Source organism: Syzygium oleosum, unplaced genomic scaffold, assembly GCF_021117445.2.
Source record: "Syzygium oleosum isolate NSW1041296 unplaced genomic scaffold, Sole_v2.1 Sole_v2.22, whole genome shotgun sequence".
NCBI lineage: Eukaryota > Viridiplantae > Streptophyta > Magnoliopsida > Myrtales > Myrtaceae > Syzygium > Syzygium oleosum.
The window spans coordinates 419520-446884 of NW_026607506.1; the positions used below are offsets into that span (position 1 = coordinate 419520).

At 40.3% G+C, this 27365-nt stretch overlaps 1 protein-coding gene and 1 long non-coding RNA gene across 2 annotated transcripts in view; both read left to right on the top strand.

Annotated features, from left to right (window-relative positions):
• Nucleotides 1-27365, top strand: part of LOC115675895 (probable serine/threonine-protein kinase At1g01540) — an 83230-nt gene extending 55865 nt beyond the window's left edge. Inside the window, exons 6-7 of the mRNA XM_056321240.1 lie at nt 25470-25678; nt 26843-27365. Coding sequence (XP_056177215.1) covers nt 25470-25678; nt 26843-26891 — 258 coding nt within the window. The 3' untranslated portion in view covers nt 26892-27365. The remainder of the gene's footprint in view (nt 1-25469; nt 25679-26842) is intronic.
• LOC130140798 (uncharacterized) lies at nt 10539-21256 on the top strand. Its single transcript, XR_008818807.1, has 3 exons — nt 10539-10999; nt 11116-11463; nt 21165-21256. It is a non-coding gene; the product is annotated as an uncharacterized LOC130140798 (long non-coding RNA).

Consider the following 27365-nt stretch of genomic DNA (forward strand, 5'->3'; position numbering starts at 1 on the left):
AATCGTAAGGAAGAATGGAAAAGATGGAGGAGATTGGTGTACAATGAAATGGGACTAGGATGGGATTCAAGGAAGAAAACCGTTGATGCGAGTGATGAATGGTGGGACAAATTTTTTTAGGTTTTTATCTCTTTCTCTTTTACTTTTGTGTTTAATTCATTTTAAATGATACAACTTACGTAAATGTTATATTATAACAGGCCAATCTTAAGCTTAAGACTTTTAGGACGAAAGGCATACATCCTGATCTTGCAGCTTTGTTAGATAGGATGTTCAGAGAGACTGTTGCTAATGGAGGAATCACATGGACTCCTGGGCAAGGTTTACGTATTGATGAGGATTTTGTTGAGGTCACACAACCTAGTATCGGTGATGGTGTAGGATCTACTGATGAAAATTTGGAGTCTCAAGAGGATGAAACCGTTGAACCAATTGGAACTCAGAGCCATAAAAGAGCTGCACATACTTCAATGAGGCAAGCTCGAGGAAAGAAAGAAAAGAGATTGACCACGGCACAGTAGCTTGGAATGCAAATTAGCAGGCTTTGTTCAGCTGTTGAACAAAGGAGCGCTGCTGCTGCATCATCTCAAGCAAATGAGGGATACAATCCTTACAAGGACCTCATAGATATGCTGGATACAATACCTGAAATTGTGCAAGATGAAAAGTTATACTTTTTTGCAATCTCTCATTTTAAGGAAAAGAAAGACAAAAGGCAGGTCTTTATGAGCTTGAAGGGTGATGCACTAAAAGTCAAGTATCTCAAGTATGAGTTTGAAGAGAGTCATAGCAAGGATGTTAGCATCTTATTTGAACTCTTTGGTATGCTACTTTGTTTTCATGTGAGACTTGTATTTGCATTATGTGTGAACCTAATTTCTATTTATGTTTTAATTTGAGAAATGTTTTCTAATGGTATTCTCTTCATGTGTTTAGTTTGCATATATATGATGGTTGATATTGTTTCTCTTGATGGATGATCAAGATTGTTTATTGTTTCTCTTACACTATAATGCATCTATATATTGTTACTTTAAGCAGTTATTGATGATTATCTTGAAAGGGAAAATCGTGAAAAAGAGAAAACTGAATATTGGGATCTCTTCTCGATCGCAACAGCTTCAGTTGGTTATCAAGCAATGTACTTTTGCAAGGAACCTCGCATGACTTCATTGTGTACAGGTGATGCATGGTTAAGAGAATTGATGGACGAAGAAGTTCATCCGATAAGGTGTTATCATATGTTTAGAATGCGCAGGGATGTATTTAATAATTTAATGCATGACTTGATAACAAGCTATGGTCTTCAAGGATCTAGAAATACTGATGTTGCAGAAATGGTTGGTATGTTTCTTTATATTTTAGGACATGGTATATGCAATAGGTTAGCACAAGAGCGCTTTCAACGCTCTGGAGAAACCATAAGTAGGCACTTTAGCTTAGTTTTGGATAAAGTATGTGATATGGGAAAAAATTTGATCCAACCAACTGATCGGTAATTTAAGGAAGTTCTAGAGAAGATTAAGAAAGATCGACGATTTTATCTATATTTTAAAGTAAGTTACTATTGTACAATATAAAGGAAAAACTAAATGTAAATCACGTAATATTTCGTTCTTTGTTTTTAGGATTGTATTGGAGCTATGGATGGTACGCATATCCCAGCGGTGGTACCCACATACGATCAAATTCGTTTTATTGGTCGAAAAGGAACGACGACTCAAAATGTGTTAGCCATATGTAATTTTAATTTGAAATTTATCTATGCTTGCGCCGGTTGGGAGGGACAAGCTCATGATACCCGTATCTTCTATGAAGCCACTGGAAGACATGATGCATAATTTCCTCATCCTCCTCCATGTTCGTTAATTAATTGTTTAGGTACATGTATATGTATCTATGTGGCATATGTTGATTAAATTTTCATTATATTTGTGTAGGTAAATATTATTTAGTAGATGCTGGATATCCAAATCTCACGGGTTATCTGGGGCCATATAAAGATGTTAGATATCATTTGCCAGAGTTTCGACAAGGTCCTACACCAATAGGGTATCGAGAAGTGTTCAATCGTGCCCATTCCTCTTTACGCTCGGTAATTGAGCGAGCCTTTGGTGTATTAAAAAATAAGTGAAAGATTCTGACAAATATGCCATGTTATCCATATGAAAAGCAAGTGCAAATTGTCATAGCGACAATAGCTTTGCACAATTATATATGAAGAAATGCCGTGATCATTACAGATTTTGAAAATGCAGAATTGGATCCCGATTATGGATATTCAGTTGATCATGATGATGTAAATGAGGGGATGAATGATTTAAATGATAATGTATCTTCTGACATGGTACGTTTACGTGATGAAATAGCCATGAGTTTCAAAGTCGTTAAAGATGTTTGTAATATTTAAGGATAATGTATTTCATTCTTAGGGACATGTAATGTGTATTATAATGAAATGACTCTTTTTTTTAAAATTTTTTAATATATTTCTATTATGTTATTCTCATCGCGAAAATATAAAAATTACCGTCATTATTTTTTTTACTTCAATTTTAAACAATTAAAATTAAAAAAAACATAAATTGGTTACACCAAAGGACTTTCCAAATATATGTTTACCAAACAGCTTGCATTTCCCTAAAGCACTTTTCAATGGATGTTTGCCAAACAATCATCCATTTCCCCAAAGCCCTTTGTGCTAAATGTCTTTGCATTTGGCCAAAGGCTTTCCCCAAATGCCGAACAAAGCAGGCCCTCTATCCTGCTGACAAAAGCCTTTGAGAAATCATCAAGTTTAGCCTTCAGCTCAGGGGGCAATATTTCACTAGGTTTAGCACTACACAGCTCATCGAGCAGAAATTTCAGTTGATCAAAAGCTGTTTGATTGCACAGAAGCATAGGAAAACCCCTACTAGAAAGGTCTAGTAGTCGTAATAGTTGATCTCTGACCTTTTCAATGGCATCTGCCCTGGAGAAGCTACATTTGAAGTGAAACCCAGTATGTGAGAAGCCTCGTCTAGCATGGCCTAGTTTTCAAGAGAGATTGTGGAGAATTTCTTTCCTCGGCATAAAGAAGTAAATGGCTCGAAGAAGGTTGTGTCGAACGAACAGCAGCACTCTGTACTGGGATAAGAGCAGTAGCCAGGGACAACGTTGAACTAGAAGGATTGACTTTGGTAAACTGGACAGGGGAACCGGGTGTGATGTGGCTATCGATGGGTTGACTACTAACAGTTGTCCCAAGTTCTGAAGTTACTAAGATTGGTGGTACCAAATCGTTTAAAGATCCTGAAAATATAAGAAAATCAGTAGTTGAGACATATAGTGAATCATAACATACCATTATAACACAAAATACATTGTTCTGATGCTGTAAGGAGTAATATAAGCAGATCAACAGTAGCAACCTCAAGATCAGGGTCAACATTGTCCTGCTATATATATTGCCAATAATGAATTGCCGAAAAATTAATCACTTTATGTTGAATAGAAAGAACAAATGAAGAAGGGTACAACAAAAATATACCGTTTGAATTGTCTTCAGGTTGGGTGAGATTGATCCGAGAACCCGAAGCCTCCACAGAATTGGTAGTGGCCATATAAGAGGAGGCTGATGTAGTTGAAGGGTTGAGACATTTTCTTTTGATCAACGCAACAAGTGGTTCTTCATCTGCGTTCTCGATAGACTGACTAGATGATGGAGACCCTGTAAGAACAAGTATCAGGGTTAAGAGGTAATGTGGAAATTATATGAAAAAGAAAAGACTGTAATAATTGGATACCTTGTACTGGATCAGATTTTCTCTTGAGAAGAGGTGTGTTATCATCGACTGGGGGTTGAACCATTGTCGTAGCGTAGTACAATCGGGTCCGAATAGGAACACCTTTTGAGGGAACTACTTTCTTGGAAGAAATTGTCGACTTGACCTTAGGAATTTGATTTGTGTCTCCTGAGTTATCCACAATTGTCCTGATTCAGAATTTGGAGCATTCGGTCCTATGGAAATGGCTTTTTTACCCTTCCTACCTTTACTCCTTGGCTTAAATACACCTCCTGCTATTCGAGTCAGCATGGTTTGAGTAGCCTCCTTATAAGGGCTTTCAAGAGAGAAGGAGAGCCACCAAGAAGTCCATGCAAGAGTGCATCCAGGCTTAGGTTGGAAATCGTCAACATCAGGAGCGAATTTGGCATACACAAGCTGAGTAATTTCAGCACAACATACAAAGGGGGCATCCTTCTTGAAAGAATATTTTTATTTGGCCATGTTTGGAAATTCAAGGGAATAAGGAATTGGCATAGGAATAGTCTGAACTAAACCAAATTGCCTAGCACAGTACTGAGGAGAATAAATTTCAAAGCCAAGATAAAATTTGCCTTTCTGGGACAGTCTTAAAGGAAGGTTTACAGGAGTAAGGATGCATAGCCAAAAGTCAGTCGAATTAGGGCAAGCTATCGAATCAAACAGGTAATTGAATTCATTTGCATCATAAGCAAAAAATTCAATTTCATTCGGGTGAACTGTCAAGAGTTTATGGAGATAAAAGGCAAAAGGAGAAAGATCCTCCAAGATACTTAATGAGGAATAACTAAGTAAACGACATCCAAAGGGAGGAGGTGCTGGTGGCTGAAATTTTGGAAAGGAATGGTGACGAAAGGTGAGAAAAGTATGATTGGAAAGGAAAGGAAAATAATGCACCATCCAATATTGGACTATCCAGAATAGCCCAAATAAAGTACATTCATCTTTGGATGTCATTGATAAAGATGCATGAGTTATTCCTCTATACAGAGTAGCTAGGATTAATGGTGCCAAAGCGAGTGTTTTACTAGCAGCAGGATTAGCTGCGAGTGGTAAGAAGTCTTTGGAAACTTTCAGTGTGGGAGCAAAGAAAACATATTTTGTGACGCCCCAGAACGTCACGCGCGACACGTACCAAATAGTATTATTAATAAATTGGCGTAAAACAAAGACTAGACATGAATATCACATAAATTTAGTCAAAATATTTTTCTTCTCATTAATAAACCCTTGTCGGATTTACAACCCGAGACAAAGCATTAAACAAGTACAAAAAACAAAAACTGGGTAGGTCGGGGTTGCTTATCTCCAACTAGAACCTTCAACCAAAAGTCTCGCCTAAAGTCCGGAATTGTCATGGGTCGATCACTTCACCCTTCGCGGAACCACCATCGTCAAGGTCAAAGCCCTCAACGGGCCAATCAACTCGCCCTCCAAGTTGAAATACCAAGCAACAAAAAGATAAGAAACCCATTCCGGAAGCCCCACATCAACCCATATCGTAGAACTACACTTAGTATATACGGCGTCAAGCTCCGGCGCAAACACATCCTCATAAACAGCATCAAAATGAACAGGGAACTCCAAAACGTAAGGGCGTGGAACATCCATCCTACATATCGAAAAATGATGGAATGAGCCGAAGCCAAGCAAATGAAATCTCTAGTTTTAAGTTAGGAAAATCGCTTACCACTTCCCTGGCACGAACACATACGCATGCATAGCAAACGATATGCATAGAACTTGAATGCAAGTTATACCTTTTCCGTCTGGATGTGCCGCAAAATCTGAATAATGCAACATACCATGATATTTTCACTTACCGCAAGCATGATGTAAAACATTTATGCTCATTCGATTAGGTTCATTACTTCATCCTCCCGAACACTCCCGGGGCATCCCGACCAACGGGGCATCCCAACTCCGAGGCATCCCGGCACACACCCGGGGCATCCCGACCAACGAGGCATCTCGACTCCCGAGGCATCCCGAAACACTCCCGGGGCATCCCGACCAACGGGGCATCCCGACACACGGGCATCATCACACACCACTAAATGGGCGACGGAATTAATATTATTCCCATGCAAGTCATGACAACCAAGTATTTATATGCAAAAGTCCGCTTTGGCCCGTCCCATACCAGAGCCATCACGGTTTTGTACTTTAAAGCCATGAAATGCATCATCCGAAGGCAATTTTAAACATGAAACAATACATTTCAAACTCGGTAGCAGCTCGGCTCATAAGCAATTTGGGTTGAAGCAAATTCGAGTCATCGGAAGCAAGTTCGGACTCGGAAGCAGTTAAGACTCGAAGCGGGTTCATGCTCGGGCGGATTCGGACTCGGAAGTAGAATTCGGACTCGGGGCGGGTCGGACTCAAAGTAGGTTACGAACAATAAAGTCTGAGGTCAGTTTTATAAGTAAGTGCGAACAGTAAATATGAATAGTAAAATCGAATAGTAAATGCGAATGAGTAAAATATGAACGGTAAATTACGACAGGTAAAATCCGGCGGCAAAGTCTAAGAAATTTTTAAAAAGTAGAGTCGAGCTGCAAAGTCTAGATGTTAAATCTAAGGTAAAGTGCGAAAGTAAAGTACGAAGGTAAAGTATGAAGTTAAAGTACGGAATATTTTCCAAAGTGGACGAACCGATTTTGATAGCAAAGTACGAAGCGGGTTCAAAAGTACAGGCAGTTTTTGATAACAAAGTCTTAGCGATTCAAGGTACACAAAACCAAATTTTCAGATTAAATACGCTTGAGTTTCAAAAATAAACAAAATCATCCCTTTGAATATCAAATAAACATCATCATCACTTTGAGTATCAAAATAAACATAATCATCACTTTGAGTAAAACGATTTTCTACCCTTTTTAAACATACATAAACCAATAATAAGAATCCAACAATCACCTCAAAATTAACACTACACGTTCCGATTTAATCGTTCCGCTTGCCGATTATCGCCATACTTTAAGGAAACAATCACATCCATTTGAACTTGCAGCAACCAAGCAAAACAGATTCAACCATCATCACAACCTCACTATTGCACCTCAAAATAACCTTTCTCAAGCAACCAAGTTGCAAGTGCCAAGTAGATTTACTTAGCTTAAACCTAGAATTTTCACTTACCTTGCACGGAATCGAACACCCCAAAGCTTAAAACTCTTCCGGAAATTTTGGATCGGTGATGGTGAAAGTAGAAAGTGAAGGAGAGAGTATGAGTTTGGGTGAAATGATCTTGGTAATTACCCAGGCAAAAGTGAAAACAGAGAGGTATACGAAGGGGTGGGTAAATTCATTGTATTCACATGTGGCACCTTATCTCTTCATCAAGGCCGGTGGAAGAAATCAACGGCTTAATCGTAGGAGTATTGGCCAAGGGAAATGATTACCCAAGGCTTAGGTGTCTAGCCCAAGGGGACAAATGGCATTCGGTCAACTCTTCTTCGACATGACCACGTGAGGGAAATAAGAGTCCAGAGGATATTTTTGAGCAGATTTCTTCCCTCTTTTTCTTACGGCAATAACCTTACTTAACTAAGATAAAATAATAATAATAATAATAATAATAATAATAATAATAATAATAATAATAATAATGCCCACTAATTACCAAGACGACGGTAATCTAATTAATACCGCACTACGATTACGCACACGACAACGTCTAAATATTAAACACGTCATACTCGCACGATTACGTTTCCGGTCGCGCCGCGAAATACGATCCAACGAAAATTCCTACGCGTCACACGAATACTCAAGAAAATAATACTTAGCTTTAAATCTAAGTATCATTTTCAAACATAGAAATTTCTAACGTCACAAACATATAATTACGAAATTTCCGGATGTCACATATTTAGACAGCCAGAAGAAGAGGAAACAAGAATGTTCGTCAGGGGTTATTGGCTTGACACTAAGAGAATATGTTTCTAGAAATCTACCATAAGCAAGATGTTCATCAGGGATAAAGGGTACTGATAGCGAAGCCATGTCACTTACGGGGGTCCCAATCGGAGGAAAATTAGTAATAGCGTACATGTCCAAAAGAGTAACAAACATAGTGGCAAAAGGACACTATAAGTGCCATAACTTGTGTACGGCGCTCACTTTGGTGCCATAACTTTTTTCGGATCACTTTGGTGCCAAGTCGGAAAAACGATCACTTAAGTGTCATAACTTTTTTTTTGGATCACTTGTGCTAAAATTTTTGAAAAACGATCACTTAAGTGCTAAAATTTTGAAAACGATCACTTAAGTGCCAATCTCCGACGAGACTCCGGCGAGCCACGTCGGCTTCAGAAATTAATAAAAAAATGCCACGTCGGATTTCGGCGAAAAATTGTGTACAAGACCGGAGTTGGCACTTAAGTGATCGTTTTCAAAAATTTTAGCACTTAAGTGATCGTTTTTCAAAAATTTTAGCACTAAAGTGATCCAAAAAAAGTAATGGCACTAAAGTGAGCGCCGTACACAAGTTATGGCACTTGTAGTGTTCTTTTGCCCAAACATAGGGCTCTAGGGAAAAAAGAAATAATTGGGCGAAGGGGATCAGAAACTGATGGCAGCACCCAAAAGCCCTAGATTTAAATCATATGACAGCATGTTGACCTCTAGAGCGATATCAATGCCAGCTCTCATCCAAGCAAGGCGAGTGGTTATGTCTCCCTTTAATCTCACGTACCAGCTGTGAAAACCCATTTCAAGAGAAGGAAACCCACGAAATCGTGAGGTTTTTGGAAACCAGATGTCTGCAATCGAAGACTTCTGAACAGTAAGAAGCTCTCCTATTCTCTTTGGAAAACAGGGACGAAGAGAAGTGGGAATCTAGTGATAATTGTGAAAACAAGAACTCAGAATAAGTTGGTCGGAGGATTCATTGACCAAGTGCAATAGTCGAAAGTCACAGTTCGGAGACTCTTGATCATGATGTAGTTGATCGAATTTCTCAATATATGATTTGGGAGAATATTTGCGGGCCATGAATGCGGACTGACTGAGAAATTTGAAAAGAAACGAAGGATTGTAAAACTGAGAAGAAAACTTAGAATTGAAGAAGAAGGTGGAAGGTCAAAAGTTACGATTTTTTCGCCAGGATATGATGTTTCAAGTGATTTGCTATCATGAAGATCTGCTAGGTCATAAATGATCAAGATGACGTGTCAGAGTAAAGCGAAGCGTTTCAGGAAGGATGAGCAAATACAAGTTACGAGGCATTAAGATTAAGATTATTCAGGTCAAAATTTGTCTTAAAAGAATTAATTCTTTTAAAATGGGGCATATGTTGACATCTGAAATTAATTAGGGTTGTCGACACTTAGGATAGATGAATAAAACGACAAGAGATGACGTTGCCCGTACTGAGATGATTCATGTAAGACAGCTGGTAAGTACTGATAGTCATAAGTGAAAAATTTGAAATTCAGATGAATGGGGACCAAAAGTGCCGAAGGTATTTTCATCGAGGACGTCGACAAGGAGAAGAGTGAATGCTAAGCTAGGAAGGACTTGATGAAAGCCTTTGCTCCAGAAGAGCAAGTGTCAAACCAGGAAAAACTGGACTAAAAGTGCCAAAGGTATTTTTCATCAAGGACATCGATAAAAAGGATGATGGGTGTCAAGTCAGAAAAGCTCGACGAAGGTCCCTATTTCCGGAGGAAAGGTGACAGATGTAGAAAAGCTCGATGATGGTTACCATCCTAGAGGATAGGTGTCAAACGGAGGAAAGCTCGATGACGGTTATCATCCCGAAAGATAGGTGTCAAACGGAGAAAAGCTCGATGATGGCTATCGTCCCGAAGGACAGATGTCAAACGGAGAAAAGCTCGATAATAATTACCATCCCAAAGGACATGTGACAAATAAAGAAAAGTTCGATGACGGTTGTCGCCTTAGAGAACAAATGGGCTCGATGACGGTTGTCATTCTAGAAAACAAATAGGCTCGATGATGGTTATCATTTCAGAAGATAAAAGGGGTTCAGTGACAATTATCATACTAAGGACAGATATCAGCACAGAGAAAGCTCAAGAGTGGTTATCACTTCGTACAAAAGATAAGATCGATAGAAGTTGATAAACATGTGTCATTAAATGAACGGTGAAGATGAAATCAACGATGGGTATCGGATACAATGCCAAGAACGGTTGCCAAGTCTGCATTATAAATAGTGTCTGATTATCAATAGAAGTGCCCCCCTGGCACATAAAAAAAATAAATGCTGTCTTTTATCCTTACTTTCCAGTTTCGTGCTTTCAGTTTCCATAGCTGTAGTTGTTTAGGTCCTTAGTTAGTAGCTTTATTATATCATGTCAATGAACTTTGGACGCCGTCAGTAATTGGACGGTTTCGTCTGAATATTCTGTAAAAATCAAGTTCTTTATTCACGCATGGATTGCTCCTGTCCGGAATTGGATCTAGAACCCAGCCTCCTTTCATTAAGAGCCGAAGAACGACGTTCAGTAAATTATATTTCGTCACGAGAACATTTCCGACGAAATATAATTGTAACTCATGTAGTTATTATTGTAACATACTAATTCAAAATTAAAAATATTTTGAATTAGTTTATGCTTATCTCATGTAATTATTGTAATAGCTAGCAGATAAACTCTATAAATACAAAGCTATCAGCGAAGTTTTAAGCTCAAACTTAGAGTCTAATTCTTATGCTACTAATTGAATCATTTAATAAACCTTTTCTCTACCTCTCATGTTTGCTCCCCGAGAATCCCTGTGCTTCCTTCGAACTAGGTCAAATCTCTTCCCCATGATGCTATTCAGAGTCTTCAGGAGCATGTCACTTCAAATACCATCGGAAAAGCTCTTTGAGAGCTCAAGCCTTTGAAGGCCGGCGGTCCTGATGGGGTTCCCGCAATCTTTTCCCAAAAACCTCAAATGGGTAGTGTAAGCGACTCTGTTTGTTCGCTTGTCAATATTTTATTTTAACTGTAGAGTCGTGCCTCGAGGAGTTTGGGACACTTTGAATTCCATTATTCCCTAGTTTCGAGGTCCTGATTCTTTGAATCAATATCGTCTGATTAGTCATTGTAAAAAAGTCGAAGAGAGTGTTTGGTAAAGGCATACGTTATGGTACTAACGACGAAGGCTCCGCTTTGGGACGTCAACTGATCGGGTCTTGGAACCATTAAGGAATTCTGTAGTTGGCCCTCTCAATGAAGGTGAAGAAATCCTTAATAGATTGTTGGAATAGACTGGGTAATTGGAACTTCAGCGGTCTCTATATGCTACTAAATGACAGTATTTTGAGTACAATCTGCGCTGTTCCGATTGCCAGACACAGCAAAGTGCATTGGAATTCAGTGATTTTAGCATACACCGACCTATGAGGCTGCCAATGATGTTGCGGAGACGAATACAAGCCACATGAACCGGGATTGTGTACGGAAATTCGACACTCTTATGAGATCAAGCATATCATTTGGCAATGTCTTCTCAATAGCATCACTGCCCAAGCTACATTAGCGTCTGTCCACAATGTGGTCTTCAACCTGTGACTACTCTACGCCTTCCCAGAGATGGCGTAGTCGCTGCGACCTTTTGAAATGCTTTAAATATTTCACCTCGGCAAGGAATTCATTTGGAGAGAATCTTGGGGACAGGCCTAGAATTCCTTGAAAGAAATGTAAGTTATAACGTAATACTTTTATGCAGAAAATTTATGAACTAGGATCTTAGATCTTCATTATTTTCACAATAAGAGGGATGGAGACATACCTTTATCCATAGCATTTCCCTTGAAGATAATTGTTGTAGAAAACGGAAGAAATGAAGAAATCTGATTTCTCTCCCTTAACCCACTTTTTGCTTAACGTATCTTATCAATAGAGGATAAAAATACAACGTTCTTTTCGTGCGTTATCGTGGGTGGAGAGAGGATTAGATTCTTTTATATATACCCATTCAAGTGGTGCCTTCCATCAAAGCATATCCCACTTCATAAGAGTTGCACCTCTTCGGAGTAACTTTAACTTCTCAATAGAATTATACATTTTCATCTATTTTTCATAGCCAATATGTTTTAGCACATAAATATTTATTAAACCATTAATTCATAACATCATGTGGGCCACATTATTCTTACATTCTCCCACTTGGCCCATATGACCTTCCTTTCATGGTTTAATAAAGACCATAATGTGCACAATAACATTATGCTAAAACCTTTCTTAAATTGCCTATCACATAATGATCACAGTTAAATAAAGAAACTAATGCGAGTCATAGCGGTTGTATGCCATTAATCGACATAGTCCCTTCCATGTACTACAACTATAGCTCCCTACTTAACATGATCCATAAATGAGAAGTATAGTAACGGTCAAACTATAATGTCTCTATTAGAGACTGTCCTGTTATACATTCATCTATTTCCATCATGTATACCAAATAGAAAACAGGAAATATCATAAACACATAATTGAGCTTATAGTGTCAAATAAATAAACTTAATGCACTCATAGTACAATCATTAATGACATCCAATAATACCCATCCTTTCAATATATTCTTTAAATATTTTGGGCGGCAATCCTTTTGTTAAGGGATCTGCAATCATAAGGTTGGTGCTAATGTGCTCAATTGACGCTCTTTGTTTCTGAACTTCTTCTTTAACGGACAAGTATTTAATCTCCATATGTTTAGCACCATTGGAGTACTTGTCGTTCTTAGAGAAGAAAACTGTTGCAGAGTTATCACAATAAATTTTCAGTGGCTTGGCAATGCTGTCGATAATCATAAGCCCTGAAAATAAAGTTCCGCAGCCATATCCCATGAATAGTGATCTCAAAGCATGCCACAAACTCAGCCTCTATAGTAAATGTAGCAATAACTGACTGCTTTGTACTTTTCCATGAAATTGCGCCTCCAGCCAAAAGATACAAGTAACCAAAAGTTAATTTTCTTGTATTGGTATATCCGGCGAAGTCTGAAACTGAATATCCAATCACCTCAAGATGATTAGATCTTTTATAAGTGAGCATGTGATTCTTCGTTCCTTGCAAGTATCTGAGAACTTTCTTTACAGCTTTCCAATGATCTAATCTTGGGTTACTTTGATACCTGCCTAGCATTCCGATAGCAAAACGAATTTATGGTCTGGTGCAAGTTTGTGCATACATTAAGCTTTTGACAACAGATGCATAGCGAATACTTTTCATTCGTTCTTGTTCCAATTCACTTTTCGGACATTGCATAAGACCAAATTTGTCACCTTTCTGAATTGGAACTGCTCTTGCTGAACATTTATGTCACGCCCCGGACCCCAACGGGCTCGCGACACCCCTCAACGGTCGTATTGAACGCGACGTCCCAGGACGCGTCGCCGACCCAAACGAAACACCCAACGATAAAGGCAAGCGGAAGCGAATTTAAAACAACCCAGCCAATAAAATATGACAAAGGGATAGAACAAAACAATAATTCCAAATACACAACATCAAAAGGGAATAGTGGTGGGGTATCCTACTTCGCTATACAAAAGAGGGGCACACAAAATATGGGGTAACTTGACCCGTCCTCCATCCCCGAGATACCCTGGTGTCGTCTCCAATCAATCACGGTCGCAGATCTGAAAATGGTTATATAATAACCGTGAGAACGAGTCTCAATAAGCAACCCCCTATACCCCACATAGGCCAATGCGTACCCAGACAAGTTCAGCATGCAATCTACCCGATTACATATATATAATTCACATAAATGGACTTACCTCGCCATCCAATCACATGCCCATATCTAGCACATTAGTCAAATCATAATAATGCAATAATAGTCAATGAACACATCAAAATCATTCGAGCGCCATACACACGTACGTTCATCCAATTCAACCCAAACACATTTCACATGCGCATCCATCCAACTTTCACACGACCCGGTCAACACCCCATAGGTCACGGCCTCCGATCAATCGGGCTCGTCCCGGGTCAACACCCACAGACCTTTCAAAAACAAATTTTCACACGACCCGGGTCAACACCCACACAGTCGCCCTCCGATCAATCCGGCTCGTCCCGGTCAACACCCCACGGGACCTTTCAAAAACAAACTTTCACACGACCAGGTCAACACCCCACTGAGTCCGCCCTCCGATCAATCGGGCTCTGTCCCGGTCAACACCCCTGAGGACCTTTCTTACTTTCACACGACCCGGGTCAACACCCCACAGGTCAGCCCTCCGATCAATCCGGGCTTGTCAAGCATACACGCCACATAATTCAATCAATTTCATGACATTCACACGTTCAAATATCACCCAAGTGTGTCCAGACAACCACAATACAAAATTCACCATGCTCTTAGTCATATAAATCAATTTCAATCACCACCCTTTCACCAATATCAATCTAGCACGCCACGTCAGTCCACTCAATTCATGCTCCCCACATCGGCCCACCGACCCGACATTCAAGTCAACACATTCAATTGATTCCAATTCACCCACAAGCGCCACGACAATTCAGTCATGCTATTTACCTCAGTCAATCACTAAATTAGCCACACAATTATCACCACAATAATTCATAAATCGGGCACACTTAATCTAATTAGCCCACGCCTAAATTAATTCCTAACCCGATACTAATCACATCCTAAACAAGTCTAAAAATACCCAAAGTACTAGGTAGGGTTTAGAAAGTCACTTACTTGGTTTTGGCCCGGAGAAAATCGGCTCGGGCCTAAAATGGCCCGGGTGAACAGTGCCGAACTAGGCGCGGGCGCGGGCCAACAAGGGCGCGGTGGCCGGCCAACGCGGGCACAATGGCCGGACGACGCGCGCCCTGGGCGCGCGGGCGCGGTGGCCGAACGAGCGTGCCCGGGCGCACGGCAAGCCGGGACGGGCAAGGCGCCTGTGCCACTGGCGGGCGACGCGCCCTGGGTCGGACGGGCACGCGCGCGGCGACAGCCACGATTGGGCGAGCGGGCGCGCGGCTGGTGCGCGTGGGCAACGGCTCGGCCACGACCACGGGACGCTCGGACCGGCGAGCTCGAGCACGGCCAGGCACGCTCGGCCTGGCGAGCTTGCCTGGCCGGAATGACGGTCTGACGGCGACGGAGGCGAGCTACGGGCGGCATAAATGAGAAGTATAGTAATGGTCAAACTATAATGTCTCTATTAGAGGCGACCGTCACGTTATACATTCATCTATTTCCATCATGTATACCAAATAGAAAACGGGAAATATCGGAAAACACATAATTGAGCTCATAGTGTCAAATAAATAAACTTAATGCACTCATAGTACAATCATTAATGACATCCAATAATACCCATCCTTTCAATATATTCTTTAAATATTTTGGGCGGCAATCCTTTTGTTAAGGGATCCACAATCATAAGGTTGGTGCTAATGTGCTCAGATTGACGCTCTTTGTTTTACGAGATTCTTCTTTAGAGAAAATAAATAAACATTCAATCAAATATTAATTGCGATCCGATTGCCCAAATTCAAAATCGAAAGCGATCTACCGGTCCAAAATAAGCCTCGCATATAAAAAGGACAAATGCCGAATTAATTAAATCAAACTATAGCGAGGAGGTCTACTAGTCCAAATTCGCACCCGGTCAAAAACTCCCATTCTTCCATTATTCTGACAATCTCAACAGCCTGGCTACGATAATATTGACACCGTCCAATTTATTTCGTCCGAAACTCCCAAAAATCGGCGCCAAGTTCGGGGGTCTAAATAACGGCCGATTTGATCGAGTGCGATTCTAGCGAAATCTCAAGATTTAAAAATAATAACCGGGAGTGATTAGTTCCCGGGCGAGATTTTTACTATAAGCGCACAGACGAAATACCCGTTTTTATAAATCTCAAAAATGGGCCAAAATTCGGAATGTCACAATTTATCCATATTAAATCTCTCTAAAATTTTATCAATATAGGCTTTCTGAGACAACCCTAACAATCATTGTGATCTATCACGGAATATTTCTATTCCTATCACATACGTTGCCTCTCCCATATCTTTCATTTCAAAATTTTTAGAGAAAAATTTCTTGGTTTCATGTAACAAACCAAGATCATTAGTAGCAAGCAAAATGTCATCAACATACAGAACTAGAAAAATAAACTTGCTCCTACTGACCTTCATGTATATACACCGATCAACAGTGTTTTCCTTAAATCCAAAAGAAGTTATGGTATCATTAAACTTAAGATACTATTGTCGGGAAGCTTGTTTAAGTCCATATATTGATTTATTTAACTTACACACCATGTGTTCATTTCCTTTAACTGAAAAGCCCTCAGGTTGTTCCATATAAACTTTTTCCTCTAAATTCTCATTAAGAAAGGCAGTTTTAATATCCATTTGGTGTAACTTTAAATTATAATGAGCTACCAAAGCCATAATGATTCTAAGTGAGTCTTTCTTGGAGACTGGTGAAAATGTCTCTTTATGTTAATGCCTTCTTTCTGAGTAAAACCTTTAGCAATAAGTTTGGCCTTATCGTTCAATATTACCTTTTAAGTCGCGCTTGGTCTTAAAAACTCATTTACACCCGACCTTTTTGCATCCTTCAGACAATTCAACGAGATTCCAAACTTGATTTTGATCCATAGATTTCAACTCTTATTCCATGGCATTGAACCATTTAGTAGAATCATCACATTCCATGGCTTGTGAAAATGAACCTAGATAATTACCAATTCCTACGTCTTTGGAACTGCCTTACTAGGAACCCTATTTAATAAATAAATAGAAGTCTTTAAGGCATACATCCACAATGATAAGGGTAGAGATGAATAACTCATCATACTCTTAATCATTTTCATTAAAATACGATTACGCCTTTCTGCTACACCATTTTGTTATGGTGTACTTGGCATTGTGTATTGAGCACAAATACCATGTCTTTCAAGGAATTTAGCAAATGGACTCGGACATTGTCCCGATTCATCATACTTTCCATAATATTCACCACCTCTATCCGACCTTACTATTTTCACCTTTTTATCTAATTGTCTTTCAACCTCTTTAATATACACCTCAAGTGCATTCGCTGATTGAGATTTATCATGCAATAGATAAATATAACCATAACGTAAAAAATCTTCAATAAATTTGATAAAATAACTTTTTTTACCAAAAGATGGAACATCAAAAGGACCACATATATCGGTGTGTATAATTTCAAGAAGCTCTGTGCTTCTTGTGGCAACTTTCTTAGTATGTTTTGTTTGTTTACCCTTAATACAATCAATACACTCTCCAAGATTAGTAAGATCCAAATTTGGAAGAATTTCATTCTTCACTAATCTTTGCATTCTTTCTTAGGATATATGACCCAAACATTTATGCCACAAGTAAGCAGAATTCTCATCTACTAAACTGCGTTTAGTGCCAACAGTATGATGCAAGGTCATTAAGGTCTCAGCAAAAGCATTATCAAGTTTAAACTTGTAGAGACCATCACATAAAATTCCAGTTCCAATAAGATTATTATTCTTATATAAAAGGCTCCGTTCGTTTGGCGGAAAATATTCTCCTTTTGGAAAATATTTTCCCGGAACTCATTTTCCTGGAAAATGTTTTCCCGGAACATAATTTTCCAAAGTGTTCGGCGACCAATATGAAAAAGTTTCGGAAAATATTTTTCACCGGGCGGCCATCGCCCGCCGCCGCGCCCAGGCGGGGGCGGGGGGGGGGACTGCGTGGCGACCGGCGATCGCGACCAACGGTGGTGCTGGCGATCAACTTCCTCTCCCACGGAAAATATTTTCCTCCCATGGGCAATTTTGCCTTCAATTTGGGGAAAATGATTTCCTCTTTGTGAAAAGAGGAAATCATTTTCCTCAAAACAATGAAGGATTTGGAGGTGGGGAAGGAAAATGTTTTCCCATTTTCCGCCCCGTAACACCGGAAAACGCGGAAAATATTTCCCGGAAAAATATTTTTCCACAAACGAACACAGCCAAACTGAAAGATCCACAACCAAACTTAAAAGAGAATCCCGCTGCATCAAGTTTTGGCAAAGAAACTAAATTGCAGGAAAAAGTAGGTACATAAAGGGTTCAAAACAAATCCAAATGATGCCCCGTATCTAAGATCAAACGATAAGTGCCAATGCCTTCAACTGGAGCTTTGTTTCTATTCCCCGTGAGCATATAATTCTCACTTGGCTTTATGGTTTGGATTGAAAGAAACCCTACATCGTATTTTCCGGGTTTACCTCCTGGTGTCGGCTAGTGCGGGGTTCCCGAGTTACCAAAAAAAAAAAAAAAAAAACATACTAAAGCACAAGGCTTACCTTTCTTTTCGAACCAAGCTTTACGCTTCAGACAATCTTTCTTCATGTGTCCAATTTTATTGCAAAAGTGACACTTAATAAGATTGTATTCCTTCTTGTGGATTTGAGAAGCCTTAGAAGAGTCATTCAGGTTGTGTAAACCTTTCTTCTTGCTCCTTCTACCTTTCCTCTTGGAATTCTTCTCAGCTTCTTGATGACTTAAGAGATGAATAGAATGAGCCTTTTGATTCTTTATCCTTGTTTCCTCTTGAACAAGTATACTGGCTAATTCATTTACATTTCACTTGTCCTTTATAGTGTTGTAATTCATTTGAAATGGCCCATATTGTTCATGAGGCAAGGAATTAAGTATCAACTGTGGCTCCGTTCGTTTGCGGAAAAATATTTTTCCGGAAAACATTTTCCGCATTTTCCGGTGTTCGGGGGCCGAAAATGTTTTCCGTGGGAAAACATTTTCCTTCCCCACCCTCAAATCCTTCATTGTTTTGAGGAAAATGATTTCCTCTTTTCACAAAGAGGAAATCATTTTCCCCAAAGTGAAGGCAAAATTGCCCATGGGAGGGAAAATGTTTTCCGTGGGAGAGGAAGTTGATCTCCGGTCACCGCCGTCGGCCGCTGGTAGCCGCTTGCCGCCGCCGCCGCCGCCCGCCCGCCCGCCCACCCGCCGCCCGCCGTTGCCGCCGCCGGTCGCCCGCCGTCGCGTCGCCGAACACCAGAAAATATTTTCCGAAACTTTTTCAGATTTTAGCCGAACACCAGATAATTGTGGTCCTAGAAAACATTTTTCCGAAAAATGACTTCCGGGAAAATATTTTCCAAAAGGAGAATATTTTCCGGCAAACGAACGGAGCCTAAGTACTCATCCACGTTCATTCCCAAAGTCCTTAATTTTGCCGCTAAGTTTGTCATCTCTAGTACATATTCATGCATGGTACGTGAACCATCATATTTCATGGTGGTCAAAGTACTCATCAATGTACCAGCTAGTGACTTATCAGCAGTTTAAGAACGCTCTTCCACAAATTTCATAAATTCCTTAGCATTGTCAGTTTTGGGAAGAGTTGTCTTTAAGTTGTTTGCAACTGTCATTCGCATAATCATTAAGCTTAATTTGTTCGATCTTTCCCAAGCTTTATGGAAAGACTTTTCATTATCACTGCTCTCATCAGTAATAGCAGCCGGTTTCCCAATTTGAGGTGCTAAATCAATATCTAAGACACCTAGGTGAAATTGGACTTGTTCACTCCAATCAAGGAAATTCATTCCATTGAATTAAGGAACAGACGAAGCATGCGAATGAAGAGAAACAGGTACAGATACTGCAAATATACAAGAATATACTCATACATTAATGCTTTGAGAATATCACATTATCATATTCAAATAAAACATTACATGTATATCATAGTTCTCCTTTGGGTGATCCTATAATATACAAACGTACAATAAACCACAATGATGCTAATAACTTTTATTTGGTAATTATAAATACACCCTATTAAAATTTATTTGATATCTTTGGATATACAAACAAATTTAACAAGACATATTAATTACCAACTATTATGTTCATGAATTATAAGAAATTGATTAACCTTTGGGTTAATCCCTAACTCCTTATAATAAAAGAACTTCAATATGTCCATGACACCAATAAGGATATGTAATATATCAATTCCAATCATAGCATCAATTAATCATGGGTAATTGAAAGAAACATTATACAATTTCAAAAATTCAAGACATTGTGGTTCGGCCACTTTAGTGACTAACAAACCACTTATAATTGAATTCTTGAAATTGTAAAACACTATAATTGTTTCATTCATAAACATTTACCAAATTGCATGCTGAGGATAAAACCGTAAATTAATGCGTAAGGGCAAAACTGTAAAATCAGAATCGATAGGGGGCAGAACCGTAAATTCAGCAACCAGTGGCAAAATGGTAAATAATTCGGTCAATGGGAAAACAGTAAATCAAACGGTCAAGGGCAGAATCGTAAATAAACACATAAGGGCAGAAATGTAATTAAGCGGAGGGGAGAGAAGGCAGCAGGCGCACGCACCTGAACTGCCGTGCGGGTGCGTAGGGCCCACGCGCCTATGCATGGGCGGGCGCGTGCATCATACACGCCTGTTCCTTCATCGCGTGCATCACGCACTGGCGCGTGGATCCACGCGCCTGCAACCGCAGCATGCGTGTGGCTTCCACGCGCCTTCTTCATCGCGTCCATTCGTTTTGTTTTTTTTGTGCCCCATTCTGCCGAGCCTTCCATTATCGGGGTCTCTTCCAACAGCCCATCTCCAACCAAATTAACGAGCAGGTTTTGGAGACCACACCGACACTATCACACAGGTCCAAGATTCGATGAAATGAATCGGAACAAGAAATCATTTCAACCGTAGGCAAATAACAAGAAAAGAGCAACATATATCTTTATCCCAAAAAACCATAATCGGAAAAACCATGAGATCCTAAACCACGCTCTGATACCAACTCTAAGTTACAACGTAATCCTTTTATGCGGAAAAATTATGAACTAGGATCTTAGATCTTCATGATTTTCACAATAAGAGGGATGAAGACATACCTTTATCCATAATGTTTCCCTTGAAGATAATTGTTGTAGAAAACGGAAGAAACGAAGAAATCTGATTTCTCTCCCTTAACCCACTTTTCGCTTAACGTATCTTATCGATGGAGGATAAAAATACAACGTTCTTTTCGTGCGTTATTGTGGGTGGAGGGATGACCAAATTCTTTTATATATACCCCTTCAAGTGGTGCCTTCCATCAAAACATATCCCAATTTATAAGAGTTGCATCTCTTCGGAGGAACTTTAACTTCTCAATAGAATTATACATTTTCATCTATTTTTCATAGCCAATACGTTTTAGCACTTAAATATTTATTAAACCATTAATTCATATGAGCCCTATTATTCTTACAAGAAATGTACTTTTCCCTTGTGGGACTTTCGGCCCTTCAATACTATCCGATAGAATTGCTTGTCGCGGTTCTCGTCTTACTAACACTCTTGTTTCCTTTTACATTTCAAATGCAGGGGAATTTGTCACTGTCACTGATGCTAAAAGCAAAACGGGGAAGAGAGCAAGAATGTTATGCAAATGGAACCTCAACAAGGCTGGATGAGATGGAGCGACTGACTATCATACTGGAGTTACAACGGGAGGCGGATTTACTGGATCAAAGTTTGGGACGGTTGCACCTCTGTAGCAAAGTTCAAGGGGATATTGAGCAAATAACACCCTCATTTTGTCTTGAACTTTTGGTCTTTTATCTCTGTTATGTTCAATGCATGTCGATTAATACAGATTTTTTATATTTTTTAAATTGAAAAAAAATCAATTTGTAGAGATTTGTGTAATTACATAAATCATCCTTATAAGCTTTTGTTTTTCCGTAAAGAATTGCAGTGAACCTCCCCCGTTGTGCCAATGAAAATTTTGGTATATTGCTTTAATTAGATGAAGTTGTCCTCCGTCACCTTTTCCAAGAAAAGAAACATAATGATCCTACCATGTCATAGGAAAAGTCTGATTTTTGTGCTATAGAGATTAATGAGAGGGATGTCCACCCAGGTTCTATGATTTTTTCTGTAAAGGATGAGCATTTATTACTCATATGTTAGTCAAATTACTCATACGATTTAAGAAGGCTGAAAAATATGTCTCACCAAAAGAAGGAGATTTCACTTCTACGAGAGCTTCTGCGACTTGTTCTCATCATATGAGGCAAGCTCCAAGGATGTATTCCTTATTTTAATGTGATGGTGCTCACACGCCTCATACCCTCAATTCACCTTGTATCTTTATCTTTCACAAGAAGAGAGAATACCCTCTAAAAATTTTACATTCCAGTGATCTTGAGGTCTGGACGAAGACCGACATGGAGCCTTTTAAGCACCTGCTCTGGTCCAAACACCCTTGTTTTGTTTTGAAATTTTGATCGTTTATCTCTATTATGTTCAATGAATACCAATTAATGCAGATTTCTTATATATCTTCTATTATTTAAATTAAAAAATCTCAATTTGTAGAGATCCATGTTATTACATAAATCATCCTTATAACCTTTTATTTTCCGTAAAGAATTGTAGCGAACCTCCCCCATTGTACCAATGAAAATTTTGGTATATTGCCTTTTTGCTGTAGTAAGTCATATGAGGGGGATCCGTCCCGTCCAAATTCCATGATTTATTTCTACGAAGGGCGAGCATTTATTAGCGGAAATACAAGTCATAGTGAATTTATATATACATATATGTATAGATATATAGATGGTAGATAAATACGTCCCCTATAAAGTATATGAAATTTTTTATATATTGCTTTAATTGGATGGAATTATCCTCCGTCACTTTTTTTTTGAAAAGATAAACATAATGATCCTGCCACTTTATGATTTTTTTTGGCTACAGTAATTAACATGAGGGGTGTCCATTTAGGTTTCATGATTTATGTTTATAAAAGACGAGCATTTACAGCTACTATGCAAGTTATATCGGATTTATATCTCCATATATACATATATAGGTACGTGTCTTTCAACTTCAGAAGGCAGAAAAGATGTCCACCAACGGCATTTCTCGCTCCCCTCCCTCTTTTCTTGGTTGATGCTTAAATCCAAGATGTTGTTAGGATGGTATACATTTATTTTTCTTCATATTTTGTATGGCAGGGATCTCATTTGCGTTATCATTTTCTTTTTGCTTTCCTGAGAGTTACTGTGCACCATTTCCTAGATGATGCTTTATATGCTTGGTCCGAGCAAATACTAGTCTGGAATCTGGATTCTATAGCATAAGAACATTAGTGACTAATAACGGCAAAAGTACACCACAAGTGCCATAACTTGTGCACGGCGATCACTTTGATGCCATAACTTTTTTTCGGATCACTTTGGTGCCAAGTCGGAGGAAAAGAAATCACTTTAGTGCCAATTTGGCCGGAAATCCGACGTGTCATTTTTTATTAATTTTTTACGCTGACGTGGCTCACCGGAGGCTGAGTCAGCGTGTACAGTCAGCGTTTTTTATTTTAAATAATTTTTTTTAGCATGTACAATCAGCATTTTTAATTTTAAATATTTTTTTCCTTTTTTTTTCTTCTTTCCTTTTTCTTTTCTTTTCTTTTTTTCTTTTCTCCCATCGCCGGCCGGCCACCAACGAAGCCCGATAAGGGCTGGGCGAGGGCAGCCTTGCCCATGGCCGGTGAGGGGCGGCCGACCTCGCTGGCCCAGCGAGGCCGCCCCCGCCGGCCCAGCGAGGCGCCCTCGCCGACGCCGCCCAACGAGGCGACCTCGCCGGCATCGGGCGAGGTCACCCACGCCCGACTCAAGCGAGGGCGAGGTCGCCCTCGCCGAGATCGGCAAGGGCGACCCTCATCTAGGCGGAAGAGGGTCGCCTCGCTTGAGTCGGGCGTGGGCGACCCTCGCCCTCCCGGGCGAGGGCTTCCCTCGCCGACGCGGCGAGTGGTCGCCCGACGCCTAAGTCGGGCTCGCCCGACGCCTAAGCCTCGAGGCTCGCCCGACGCCGCAAGTGGTCGCCCTCGCGGGATCTGGCGAGGCGACCCTCGCCGGCGTCGAGCAAGGGAAGCCTTCGCTTGGGCGGGCGAGGGTCGCCCTCGTCTGAGTCGGGTGTGGGCGACCCTCGCCGGCGTCGGGCGAGGGCAGCCCTCGCTTGGGCCGGCGAGGGGCGGCCTCGCTTGTCGCCGGCGAGGGTCGGCCACCCCTCGCCGACCATGGGCAAGGTCGCCCTTGCCCAGCCCTTCCCGAGATTCGCCGGTGGCCAGCCGGCGAGGGAAGAAAAGAAAAAAAAGAAAAAGAAAAAAGAAGAAGAAAAAAAAAAGGAAAAAAATATTTAAAATTAAAAATGCTGACTGTACACGCTGAAAAAAATTATTTAAAATAAAAAATGCTGACTGTACACGCTGACTCAGCCTCCGGCGAGCCACGTCGGCGTAAAAAATTAATAAAAAATGCCACGTCGGATTTCCGGCCAAATTGGCACTAAAGTGATCTCTTTTCCTCTGACTTGGCACCAAAGTGATCCAAAAAAAAGTTATGGCACCAAAGTGATCGCCGTACACAAGTTATGGCACTTGTGGTGTACTTTTGCCGACTAATAACACACACATAGGCGTGGTGAAGTTGAGATTAGGGTTGCTTAATTGTTTCTGATGTAATGTAACAGCGCCCAAGAACAATTGGCAGGAGCTGGTGGGACGAAATGCGCGCAGCGCGAAGGCAATAATCAAGAAGTTTTTATTTTATTTTTGTTTTTTGGGTCAAAAGAAAGTCGTATTCAATGCTTAAAAAGTTGTATGGGATACACCCAAACTTTGTAGCAAAGCAAAACAATGCCCAGAAAATTGCGAAGTAAAGCTAAACTTGGAAAGTAGTGAGGATCAACAAGCACCAGTAGGGTTAAGTACACATTCGTTCAATAAGAACGGATTTGTCAAGCAAAAATAATCAAGTTAATCACTAGCTTTTAGGGTGTCAAAAATACTCAAATCACCCCGACCCGACCCGAAAATTCAAGTTATTTTCAGGTTGGGTTTCATTCCTATTCGGGTAGTGAGAGAAACAATGGGTGCCTCGACAATTTGGTTCGGGTCGAGTCGGGTACCCTAATGACCCGAAATATATCAAATATCAATACTAGATAGGAAAGAAACCCCAAAAGCGCCCCTCCCTCAGCACTCCTCCCACGCCTTCCGCAGCCAAGTCCTCTCCCACCGGCACTTCTTCAACTCGATCCCCAATCTAAGCCTCCTCCGCAACCACTCCAAGGTCCTCTACGTCTGTGCCGGAACCGACCATGAGGTCATGGCGCTGTCCGAGTCGGGCGTCGCCGATGTCACAGGGGTTGACTCGCCGCCTCTGGTAAGCTGCGTTGGTCTGCACAATTTGCACATCTTCAATGTGGTTTTCGATTAGGCGTTTAGTGGACATTTCCTATCGCGGTTCGCAGCATAGATGGAGATGACGACGATGGTCGGCCGGGCTTGTGTGGTGGTCGTTGAGGAGTGCAGTGACGTGAAGGTGGAGGAGATTGTGGGTTTGTTTAGGAAGTCAAGATTTGTGGGTGCTGTTAATGTTACTTTGATTGGATTGAAGATGGCTAAAATCATTTTGTGATGGGGGTGAAGCTGATTGCTCTCTCTTACTGTAATCTTCTACTCGAAAAGTCTCAGTATCTTGTTTCCCATACATCTAAATTTTGATGTTTTTTTTCAGTCGAATTTGGATCCACCGCTTCTGGAGAGGTCAGTCTTGTCAATACGATGTCGTCAATCCTCAATCATCTTTGAGCATTTGAGGAGCATTCCCTTTTCCTCTTCAGGCTAATCTTGTTGAGTGGCTTAAGACAATGGTTACAAATAGAAACCGGGAGGGAGTTCTGGACCCTAGGTTGCCGGAAAAGCCCTCATCGAGAGCCCTAAAGCGTACTCTTTTGGTAGCTCTGTGTTGCGTGGATCCAAATGCTCAGAAGCCGCCAAAGATGGGTCATGTAGTTCATATGCTCGAAGCTGATGAGTTGCTTTTCGAGATGTAAGTACGCATTCTTATCGGCAAAAGGACACTATAAGTGCCATAACTTGTGTACGGCGCTCACTTTGGTGGCATAACTTTTTCTCGGATCACTTTGATGCCAAGTCGGAGGCAAAACGATCACTTAAGTGTCATAACTTTTTTTTGGATCACTTTAGTGCTAAAATTTTTGAAAAACGATCACTTAAGTGCTAAAATTTTTGAAAAACGAACATTTAAGTGCTCAAATTTTTGAAAAACGATCACTTAAGTGCCAATCTCCGGCGAGACTCCGACGAGCCACGTCAGCTTCAGAAATTAATAAAAAAATGCCATGTTAGATTTCCCGCGAAAAATTGTGTACGGCACCGGAGTTGGCACTTAAGTGATCGTTTTTAAAAATTTTAGCACTTAAGTGATCGTTTTTCAAAAATTTTAGCACTAAAGTGATCCAAAAAAAAGTTATGGCACTAAAGTGAGCGCCGTACACAAGTTATGGCACTTGTAGTGTTTTTTCGCCCATTCTTATCCGTGTCCCATATTTCTGGAGTTGCACCTCATTTTCAATAAGACTTGAAAATATTGGCGAACATTGATCCAATCAAATATATAGAATCTTCTCCCTACCGTGTAAGAGCAATTAACTTGAACTTGCCATCATTTGACATTTTAATGTGTTCTTGCGAAAATTAGCATTGTGAGATTGTCTTGCAAATGGTCAGTCACTCTTTGTCCTCTTATACATATTCCCAGAAGGTTTTTTTGGCCTAATTCCAAGAAAAAGCACCACTTTTATCTTGAGTGACAATTCTAGCCCGAACTTTTTTTTGTCTCGTAAAAAATCATCAACTTTCACTTCAATCCTAAATCTGGCCCGAACAATCTGGCCAGATTTGGGACTAGAGTGAAAGTTGGTTCTATTTATTGAGACAAAAAAAAAGTTTGGGCTAGAAATGTCACTCAAGGTAAAGTTGGTACTTTTTTGGAACCAGGGAATTGGGGAGGAACCTTTACAATGCAGATCCTTTCATCTTGTCACCCACCCATTTATACTATGCTTTATCCTCACTTATTCCTAGAAATTCTTCAACAGCAAAACATTGTCTAGGAATGAAGATATGTCTCCTACGATTCATTCTGTGTCTCTAAAGTTTAGTTAAATTGACTTTGCTTAAATGATTGCAGGACCGGGGAGCTGCACGGGAACATGGACGCTCACATCGGGATATTTTGAGGGATAGGCTGTTGGACAAGCGTGTAAGTGAATCGGATGATAGTAGTGGATATGAGAGCAGTGTGCAAAGCAATATGTCAATGTTGAGAAAGCAAGATCCTGAAGAGCAATAGCCTTGACAACTCCTTAACAAGGTGAAGTGTTGGACATAATCTTACCTACTTTCCATGAAGAGTTGGTTTGTCTCTCTCTACTGTGTATCTAGTTCACAATATTTTTGCCTTTAACCCTGTGTAGATTCTGCTGCATTTTGTTCCATTCTTAGGGTTGTGTCAGCCACTTCTGCTTTTGAAGTATAATCTTGGTGGGATCTCTGGATTTTGTAGATTTCTTTTATGATGTAGTCTTCTATTCAGAAGATTTTGCCCCTGGATTGAATCTCTGTATGGTGTAGGTGTCTTTGTATGATATTGGCTTATATTCTGAAGATTTTAGCAAATGTTGTGATCCAACTCACTGGAGTTATTAATTGAA